The sequence below is a fragment of the Aegilops tauschii genome, chromosome 5, assembly GCF_002575655.3.
Source record: "Aegilops tauschii subsp. strangulata cultivar AL8/78 chromosome 5, Aet v6.0, whole genome shotgun sequence".
Taxonomy (NCBI): Eukaryota; Viridiplantae; Streptophyta; class Magnoliopsida; order Poales; family Poaceae; genus Aegilops; species Aegilops tauschii.
In genome coordinates this window covers 382,214,705-382,225,462 of record NC_053039.3, presented here as the reverse complement: position 1 = coordinate 382,225,462, position 10,758 = coordinate 382,214,705, and the positions used below count along the sequence as shown (strand labels likewise).

The 10,758-nt window shown below is 49.2% G+C and overlaps 1 protein-coding gene across 1 annotated transcript; it reads right to left on the bottom strand.

The window, feature by feature from the left end:
* Positions 1-1,598: 1,598 nt before the first annotated feature.
* LOC109786084 (uncharacterized) lies at positions 1,599-1,988 on the bottom strand. Its single transcript, XM_020344664.1, has one exon. The coding sequence runs from the start codon at positions 1,986-1,988 to the stop codon at positions 1,599-1,601; it is 390 nt and encodes a 129-aa protein (XP_020200253.1).
* Between the last annotated feature and the right edge of the window lie 8,770 nt (positions 1,989-10,758).

Here is a 10,758-nt window from a genome sequence, read left to right as displayed (position 1 = left end):
ATTGCATACGGGATTGATTGAATCCTCGACACCGTGGTTCATCCGATGAGATCATCGTGGAACATGTGGGAGCCAACATGGGTATCCAGATCCCGCTGTTGGTTATTGACCGGAGAGGCGTCTCGGTCATGTCTGCATGTCTCCCGAACCCGTAGGGTCTACACACTTAAGGTTCGGTGACGCTAGGGTTGTAGAGATATGTGTATGCGGAAACCCGAAAGTTGTTCGGAGTCCCGGATGAGATCCCGGACGTCACGAGAGGTTCCGGAATGGTCCAGAGGTGAAGAATTATATATAGGAAGTCAAGTTTCGGCCACCGGGAAAGTTTCGGGGGTTACCGGTATTGTACCGGGACCACCGGAAGGGTCCCGGGGGTCCACCGGGTGGGGCCACCTATCCCGGAGGGCCCCGTGGGCTGAAGTGGGAAGGGAACCAGCCCCTAGTGGGCTGGGCGCCCCCCCATGGGCCTCCCCCCATGCGCCTAGGGTTGGGAACCCTAGGGTGGGGGGGCTTCCCACTTGCCTTGGGGGGCAAGGCACCCCTTCCCCCCCTTTGGCCGCCGCCCCCCATGAGATCCCATCTCTAGGGCCGGCGCCCCCCCCAGGGGGCCTATATAAGGGGGGGGAGGGAGGGCAGCAACCTACAGCCTTGGGCGCCTCCCTCCTCCCCTGCAACACCTCTCTCTCTCTCTCGCAGAAGCTCGGCGAAGCCCTGCCGGAGACCCGCTACATCCACCACCACGCCGTCGTGCTGCTGGATCTCCATCAACCTCTCCTTCCCCCTTGCTGGATCAAGAAGGAGGAGACGTCGCTGCACCGTACGTGTGTTGAACGCGGAGGTGCCGTCCGTTCGGCACTCGGTCATCGGTGATTTGGATCACGGCGAGTACGACTCCGTCATCCACGTTCATTGGAACGCTTCCGCTCGCGATCTACAAGGGTATGTAGATGCACTCCTTTCCCCTCGTTGCTAGTAGACTCCATAGATGCATCTTGGTGAGCGTAGGAAAATTTTAAATTATGCTATGATTCCCAACAGCTCGGCCGTGGCCCGAGAATGCCCGGAGCTGGTGGGCGGGGGACGGGCATGGAGTAGGCGTGCACTACTCCCGTCCATGGGTTATACCCCGAGAGCCAAGGCGGGGGAGGTGCAGCCGCCGCGGGCGCAGGGGGGCGCGGCATCGTGTTGGAGTTGCGGCCCCGGCCCCCGCGACCCTTCTGCTTGCGGCCGCCGGAGGGCGCAGGCGCGGGTGGCGGGGCAGGAGCGGGAGCGCGCGGCCCCGGCTGGGTTGGGGAAGAGCCGTGGCCGGCGGCGAGGCCGACGTGGAGAGCCGCGTGGGTCGCCTGTCGAGCGGTGTGACGGAGACGCTTTTCCTCCATGCGAAGATATGTGACCGCCTTCGCGTACGTCGGCGTGATGAGGGAGAGGTTGGCGGCGGACTGGCCAAGGTCGGGGTGGAGGCCGCGGAGGAGGTTGGTGAGGAGGACCGAGTTATCGATGGTCATGCCGACGTCGCGTAGCTCATCGGCGAGAACCTTCAGCCGCGTGCAGTACTCATCGATCGAAAGATCGTTTTGCTGCATAGTGAAGAACCCCCCTTAAAGAAAGACGCGGCGCTGCGGTTGATTGTCGAGGAAGAGATCACACAGGCGCGTCCACATAGCATACGCGGACGGATCGCGGGCGTTCACCATGTTGAAGAGGCTGCCGGAGATGGTGAGGAAGAGCCACTTGACGATGCAGGCGCTCACAGCGAGCCACTCGTCGTCGTCCTTCATGTCGCGGATGTCAACGCTCCCGTCAACATGCTCGATGAGACGGTAAGAGCGGAACAGCAGCGCGAAGTACGTGCGCCATGCATTGTAGGACGGCGAGTCGAGGTCGAGGATGACAGGTACGTGGTCCTTGATGTGAATCTCGTTGAGGCGATCGGAGGTGAACATGGCACCGGAAAAGGAACCGGCGTCGGATGCGTCAGCCTTGGCCATGGAGACGGCGGGTGGTTAGGGTTTTGGGTGGTGGTGAGAGGAGGAGGGAGAAGGCGACGGCGGCTACAGAGGGAAGAGGGTAGCGGCGGCGGCCCTGAGGGTTTCGGGAGAGAGGTGGTGAGGGCAGGGGGAAGAAGAGAAGCGGCGGCGGCGGCTACGGGAGATGTGGCGACGGCGGCGGCTTGAGGTGTGGGAAGGAGGAGGCGGCGGCGGTGGCTAGGGGGGAGTAGCGACGATGGCGGCGGTAGGGTTTAGGAGTTGGCGCGGCGGCGACTAGGGGTAGGCGCGGCGGCTTAGGGGTGCGGAAGCGACAGAAGATCGCGGTAAAACTGATACCATGTAGAGGGGATATTTGGTGCAACTCATTGTATTCCATGGAATAGGTTACATTATATACACAAGATGTTTTGCGTGACAAGGTAACTAATCCTACCATATCTCTAGGAGTTAGCTATATAAGGCTAGAGAAGATAAGACTAGAAATATAAGATATGTCACGTTCAACACATACGAAACATGAATCTACACTTTAAAATATATCTACATATATTCATATTTATTTGTATTGGAGTCTCTAAAAGAACTTGTATTTAGGAATAGAGAAAGTAACAAAGTAACACCAGGTGTGTATGTGCTAATGTGCAGTTACGCGTTAATCTGAGAAGGCCACCCACTCTGCATGCATCCAGGGGCGGAGCCAGGATTTAATGGCGAGAAAGGATCAAGTCTTACACTCACATAGCAATATGTCTTACACTCACATAGCAATATACATTTTTCAATAAAATACTTCCTCCGTTTCTAAATATAAGTCTTTTTTCATATTAGATCTCTAAATAAACCTATATTTAGAAACGGACAGAGTATACATTTTCTAAATTATGTAAGTCGCATAGACTAATGTTGCAGACTGTATGTTTAAATTTAGCCTTGCAGAAATTACCCGCAATAAGATTATAAGACTTAATAATCTGCTCTATTCTTATTTCCTCTCAAGGTTAAACTAGATAAGTAGAGTATGGCGAAACAGAAGCAACAGGCAAATTAGATATATATCTCATCTCAGTATATGTAATTAAGAACTACTATTAGAAATTGATGCATCAAAGAGAAGTAGATTAGCTGTATGTATGTACCTTAAGAAATGATCTTGCCGGAGAGTTCACTTCATGTGCGTGCGGAAAGTCGGGGACGGCGAAAAGAGGCCGCCGTTGAGTGGCCAGGTCGAAATTAGTCCTCCCAGCCTCTGGCAGTGTGCTACTGGTATCGGTATGTTGTTGAGGACGGCGGCGTGGCGTGGCGATAGACGGCAGACGGCCACGGGATGCGACCTAGACCTAGACTAGATCCCCGTATAGCAGCGATACGCACGCAACGGTAGATCTGATCGATTGCACGGCAAAAGAACCGCGCGAAGCCATAAAGTTACATGGGCTGGGCTTCTTTGGCACTGCGCGTTGTTGATCACGCATGGGCTAATTGAGTTAATTACTCCCAGCCATTAGCACAGGAACACTGGTAAATTTGCCTAAATTGTCTACAAAAAAGTAAATTTTGCCTAAAAAAAAGAGCGGCAGTATCTTAGGAGCTCTTCGGTAATCCATTGGCTCCGCCAAATTTGAGGATCTGCGGAGCACCTATTCACCCGCTTTCGGATTTTTAACTTAGCTCTCCAACAGCTCCGGGAGCGAGAGTGTGGGGTGGAGGGGCGCCGAACAGGCCCTTAGTACCCCACTGCCCGCTGAAAGTTGTTGCCTTGTTGGGGGGTGCTATCGGTCGTCTCCGCCCATTCAAAAATAATGTTCATCGCAGGTTGAATCTAAGCGCATCTCCAACTGCAACCCATAAATTTTATTCCACATCCGTCACGGATACGGGAGGCCGCCATCCAACCATAGCCGTATACATCTGGCCTTCCTCATTTTTATTATGTCCGCACGATCAAATAGCCGCACGCAGCAGTATTTCAAATTTAAAAAAGTTGAAATATTACATCGAAACATTATTTCCCCCTTTAACAGTCCACTGATGCTCGATCAGATCTTCCTTCAGCTACTCGTGAGTTGGTCGGTACCGAATTTTTTGGTGCATTTAAATAAACTATTCAAATGTGACCGGATTCTGGTCTGAAAGTCGGATAGGATCACCCATCTATACCAATATAAAAAGATTCAAAAGGGCAGATCCAACTGATCTCGGCCATCAAACTAAGTCAATCCAACGATCTAGACTACTCCAATGGCGAGCGCTCAACGTGTTTAACATGCAATTAATATCATACCAAATATTGCACTAATCACATAATTAACACACAAATAATAGCATACCTAATATCCGCGTGCTATTAATATATTGCCTAAATATTAATGTGCATTGCACGTGCACATTTACTAGTGTTCTCAAATCAGCGGTTGTGCCATATGCAAGCATCCGTAGTGCGGACGTGCACTTCTGGTAACCAGAGAACCCAATCGTTCCCACGACGTTCTTCTTCAGGATGAAGTAGTCATCATAGGACCGAACGCCATGGTACAAATGATCGGAGACAGTCTTGCGCATCAGAAACACCGACGAAAATGGTCAGCGAAGAGTGCATCGGAGGCAAAGTAGTCGGCCATCAGTGTCAAATGGTCGCACGCCCTGCTGTGGTTGAGCACTCAATGACCCTTGTTCGAGCACTCGATGACCATGCATCATCGCCATCTCATCAGTCCTCCTCGTCTGATGAGCTATCAGACGACTCAACATACTGCTCGTATATGTACTCCGAATCGGAATCGATTGCTAGAAAGAAGAAGGGAAAATTGTTTTTAGCTTCAGCGATTCATCGAACAGTTGCCGGGCATGATGAGTATAGCAGTAGCGGATGGTACCTGGTGGGGTAGTCGGAGGACAGGGGTTGAACGACAACGGAGGAGAAGCGGGGTGGAGCCTTGCTGTAGCGCTGGAGGTGACAGAGACGTAGAGTTCGAGTAGCGGTGTGGTGGAGCGGCGGCGAAGGCAAGAGAGAAGAAGGAAGAATAGAAAATGGGGAGGATGGAGGCGCAGGGTCCGGGAAGGGTTTGGGTGGCCTGGGGGTGTCGGAGTCCTACGTGTCTGGTGTCTGGACTCCCGCAAAGCCCCCCCCCACGTTTGTCTCCGGTTTGTGAGAGAAAACGCGTCCGGACCGCCCCGCGTACCAGTATAGGCCTGCGTTGGATGACTTCGGCGGTCCGGACAGCGCGGTCCGGACGGATGGGGGCAGTTTGCAGGTCCACCTTGGAGATGTCCTAAGAACGTATTTTTCCTCCAGCCATTCATACTGATTCCGCCTTTCTAAAATAAAAGATGATCCTGGTACATATGCCCGTGCGATGCAATGGGAGTAAAGGACATCCTCAGTGTTCTCCTCGTGCGGTATGGGTGCTCGCGGCTCATGGCTGGCTTCTGCCCTGCGACAAAGGCTTTAGCGAAACCATGCAGGGGAGCCCAACTAATGGGTGTCCTAGACTAGAGAGGGTGCTAACCTAGTCGGGCCATATTCTTCGTGCTAGGCTAGTAGGCCCACATTCTCCCCAAGGTGGACCCCGGAAGCTGCACGCTGGGAGCAAGATCAAGACTGCATCTGTCGAAGACTTGACGTATACTCCAAGACTTCTCATGCCGCCTCCACGCCAAGTTACCGACCTTGTAACCCTAGGTGCCCTACCTGGCGTGTATATAAGACAATGGGTTTAGCCCGTAGAGGGGACTTGAACACAATCGCATTCACCTAGCCCTAGAGTTAGAACCCATCTTACGATCTCGAGGTAGATCAACTCTGTACTTGCTACATCTTCTATAATATAAACAAGAGCAGGACATAGGGTTTTACCTCCATCAAGAGGGCCCGAACCTAGGTAAATATTGTCCCCCTTGTTCCTGTTACCATATGTCCGAGATCCACAACTCGGGACCCCCTACCCCGAGGTCTGCCGGTTTTCACCGACACCAGGGCACCATCATGCACAATCATATGCTTAACAGATTTGAGCACAAAATGACATCCGTGGAAATCGTGGCAAAAAAACATTGATGCTTCAAATTTGAGCACGAAATGACATTCGTGGAAGGCGTTGCCGTGAGAACTTTGTGATGGTGGGGACCATTTGGGTTCGTTGGCAGGTGCAAATGGCGTGCCCCTTTTTTCGGGGAAACTCTAGATCTGGGTCTTCCGGATCGGATGATGACGATGACTCTAGTGTCATTCTTCCTCTAGGGGCATTATTTTGGAGCAGATTCTTACTCGAGGGGCCATGAGGTGGAGCGGTGTTGCATCAGCCTCATCGAAGACGGCGGGTCTTGGCGGCGTGACGGAGTGGAGTCTCGGCGTTGGACGCGAATTGATGGACGTGCGCAGGCTGGTGGCGCTATCTGGCGTTTTGGTGACGTTGACGAGAATTGAGCCTGGTAAGGTCAATGTGATGATCCCTCCAGAAGATGAGACATCGGAAAGTGGCGGCGCAGGATCTTGCAGCGCGCACATACGATGCATGCAGTGGGTCTGCTAGACCGGTTAGTGCTCTCGATTGGCAGCGGCGCGACTTCGTAATGCCACCGGATTAGATGATGTGTGTTGGTGCGGTCAAGACACATTGTCAAGCATGTAGGCCCGCGACATAGGTCGCCAGAAAGGTGATTTTAAATTGATCGTTGTATTTATTTTATTATCGCTATTGAATAATTTAATAAAGATGGTTGTGTGTATCGTTCGATCAATGCAGAGCCGGGGTTATTCTTTCAAAAAAAAAACAAGCACACCACTGAGGCCGACTATTCCTTTGTTTTCTCTTTTGTTTTTCTTACCACACGCCACTGGGTCGGTCGGTCTGTAACGGCTGTGTTTGGCTTTCGCGTACACTGACGTGTCAGGTCGGCTGTTGATGCAGTCTCAAAGCTTAATTAGCTGTGTTCCTATGGCACACATAGGAAGTGAGCTTATCAGCTTAATATAAAAAGGAGTGTATGTTACAGAGCTTAAGACAAGTGAGTTCAGCGGTACGAGGAAAAGTCACAAATGTGGGTGTGCGGCAAAAGCTCTCGCGTGTATCTTCACCATTGTCTGTATACGTAAACTTGGCTCTTCTGCCGGCCGCCTGCCCGCATGCGACACGCTTTTCCATTATTTTTTCCCGGGAAATTGCTATCATGTTGACTGACATGGCTGGAAGGTTTCACTCAGCTCCATGCTTAGCAGGTTTGCTCAGCTGCGCCCATCTCTCTCGGAATCTTGGGTCTTGGGCGTTGTATGCGTGGAGGCCACATGCATGCATGTGCATGAGTTTAATCGGGGAAAGGTGATCAAAGCCTGGTTTAATCGGGGAATGGCGTCACTTTTGATAGAATCAGTGCAGTATGTCAAGAGTTTGCAAGGCGGAATGGAGAAATTCGATGCGATGATTGCGCGGGTGAGACTTGCTTGTAAAAACCATCCTTCGCTAGATGTGCCTACCCGATGGAATTCAACGTACCTAATACTTGAATCATCATTGCAGTTCAGAGCAGCATTCGAAGCCTTGAAAGAAACTGACAAAGATTATAAATTTGCTCCTTCCGCTAGTGAATGGGAGATGGCTGAAGCTATTTGCCATCTTTTGGGCGCTTTTAACACAACCACAAAGAAAATCTCGGGTAGGACATATCCCACCTCTTACCTGTACTTCTATGAGGTCTGGAATGTGAAGCAGATAATGGAGAAAGAAGTCGTAAGTGAAAATCCTACCATTGTTGCCATGGTGAAAGAGATGGAGAAAAAATGGATCAAATATTTTGAGGAGTCATTCTTAACAAGTTGTCTGCCGGTGATATTTGATCCAAGGTACAGATATGAACATATTGACTTCCAACTGACCGCAGCTTTTGGTGGTGGCGCGAGAAATATCTTACCCACGTGAATAGTGCGATGAAGATCCTATTGGCTGAATATGCATCTGAATTTGGAAACACTTCTGATGAAGGTGATGAGGTTGCAGAGGAGGATGGCGAGGGCACTCTTGATGACTGGGATAAGCATTTGAGATTGAAAAGATCCCACAACTCAAATGAGCTACAACGATATCTTGAAGAAGACTTGTTTCCTCGTCGACAGAAGTTGGATATCTTAAAGTGGTGGGAAATCCACTCCCCAAAGTATCCGGTGCTTGCGGCTATAGCGCGGGACATATTGGCGGTGTTCGCGTCTACCGTGCCTGCGGAGGCTGCATTCAGCAATGCTGGAAGGATCATCACCGAGCAAAGAAGTAGTTTGACCCCGAGTACTGTTGAGACACTGATGTGCCTCGAGGATTGGCTTCGAGCTGCTGGTAATATGTTTTAATTTATTTTTCTCATACTTCATTTAATACTTTCCACGTTGAATGTTTCATTTTGAATGCCTTTAACATTGCAGATAATTCTGGAACAACCCAGGTAATTCTGGAGCCAACACTTGGAGACCGTGGTGATGATCAAGACATGCTGGAACAACCCAGGTAATTCTGCTACTAGCACGCTGCACTTTAGTACAATCATTCTTTGTTGTCCTGGGGGTAATTTTTTAACTCATTAGGACATGGATGATTACTGATCTTTCATTGTATTGACGTGAAGTATTAGTTGAGGTTGCAATACATTTGTGATTTGGACTGGAAGCACAAAGAAACTGTTTATTCATGTCTCTTGTACCTTATAAGTCTCAGTTTTCTATCTACATAATCTGCTTTGAATATTTATAGATCTCAGTTTCCTTTTGTCTATTTTTCTTCAAGCAAATGGGCGTAGCAGAACTACTAATTGATGTATTTTTGTTAATAAAAAACGCAAACTGGGCTATGCATGTTGCTCGACTGAATATGTCAGAACAACAAGGGAACTGTATGATCCTGATTGTTGGTATCTGAAAACTGAATTTGTAGCAGTCAGAACTCAGGTTCTTGCTCGCTTATTTGCTATGTTGGATCTTAATTGTTTGTTTCACAACTGAATATGTAATTTCCCAAAGTCTAATGCTGGAATCAAATACTCTCTTGGTATCTCAAAGACTGATGGACAGTGAGCTAGCTGTCTTCTTTTAAAATGTCCTGATGTCCATATATCAATACCCATGGCCCACAGAAACCAAATGAGACCGCCCATTGTTCAATTGTTCCGTACTCATTATTTAAAAAATGGAGTGGCAGAAACAGTGCCAGCAATAACAAAATTTTCTCTTATATGAGTTAATATTTTTTGTCTCATGTGTGCAAGTAATTACTAATAAGCATTCTTTGTTGCTTTAGGAGAAGAAGAAAAAGTTGTCAACTTCATGCACTCATGGCAAAAGAAGAAAAAGTTGTCCAAGGACATGTTCTATGAAGCTACAAAGTTCAGCGTTGCAGTATTGTGGACTGAAAATTCTCTTAATTAGTGATGTTCATGTCTGAAATTTTCTGTCCTAAGTGTGTGGTTGCCCCTGTAGCCTGCAATTTCATTTGTGTTTTGTTGGAGTTATTCTCTGTTCCATTTCCTAAGTGTATGTTCATGTGAAGTGAAGTTATGCATTTCAAGTGGGAAGGAAGAATATGTAGCCTGTTTGAAGTGAGAAGGGGAAGGAAAAACCTGTAGCCTTCTTACATTTCTGTTGTATTCTTTCCTTAAACGAGATCCCACTTGTGCCCCACTTAATCCACCAAATTATAGTGGGTTGTACCCTAGATGCCCACCAAGCAGCGGTGGGACTGGGTGGGGCTATGGTGGGACGTCCACCTATAGTCCCACCTGCAGCGTGATTCAAGCCTAATCTGCTGGTTGACTCGATAAGGAGAGGCGATTAGGGTTGAGCCGCGGCCGTCCGCCTCTTGGCGGTGGCGCAACCTTCACGTGATTTGCTTTTCGTAATGAAGACTATATCCACAACGTTGTTACATACAGCTCCCCTGGTGACTGTGCATCGGGATCTTGGCTGCTGATCGGATCGGGAATCGGTCCCAAGATTGTTCAAGTTTCATCCCGGTGTTGGCTTCGGCAGCGATTGGTGTTTTGTTCCAACACTGGTTTAGGGGGCGATCGGTTTTCTGTCCTGCAGGGTCGGCCGATCTCTCGACGGGGTTCGTGCAGTTTTGTTATCCGTCTACCCTGCTCCTTACTAGTTAGGGTCTGGGCGTACTGTCTGTTTGGCTAGTTTCGGCTGTTGGTTCTTGGATGATCGGAAGAATTTTGTTGAAGTAACTGTCAATGGCCCAATGAATCCTTGAGTTGGACCTGTTGGGGCATTCTTGGGGCCGTGACGGTTTGTTCGCTTCTAGACATCCATAGGCGGCATAGACCAGATGTTTTTTTATGTCAAAAACGCATTTGGACAGGACTAAGGCAGATGAACTGATGAACAAGTTGGCTATGGATCACAAGATTGTGACTACTAAGATGGAAGAAAGGGGGTCTCCTTTTGGTCCGGAAGAAGGAAGTTAGGATCTACTTCCGAACTACCACCCTGGATTTCATTGATGTTTCAGTTGAGGAAGCATGAGGGAACATGTGGAGGGCAGGCTCATGTGCATATATGAGGAACCAAGCTGGGATACCCGCAAACAAAAACAAGCTAGGATAATAAGGATTGGACGTACCAAAATCTACGTGATATTCATGCTCAGTCTACTCTGCCATGGATGGTTATTGGAGATTCTAACGAGATCCCCTTTTCTTCTGAGAAAGAAAGGGGTGCACCGCCTCCACAACCACGTGTTCAAGCGTTTTAGTTTGCGTTATCAGGTTGCATGCTTGAGGACATTCGCTATGA

Excerpts from the sequence above, each read along its gene's own strand:
- LOC109786084 (XM_020344664.1), bottom strand. The coding sequence starts at position 1,988 with ATGGCCAAGGCTGACGCATCCGACGCCGGTTCCTTTTCCGGTGCCATG.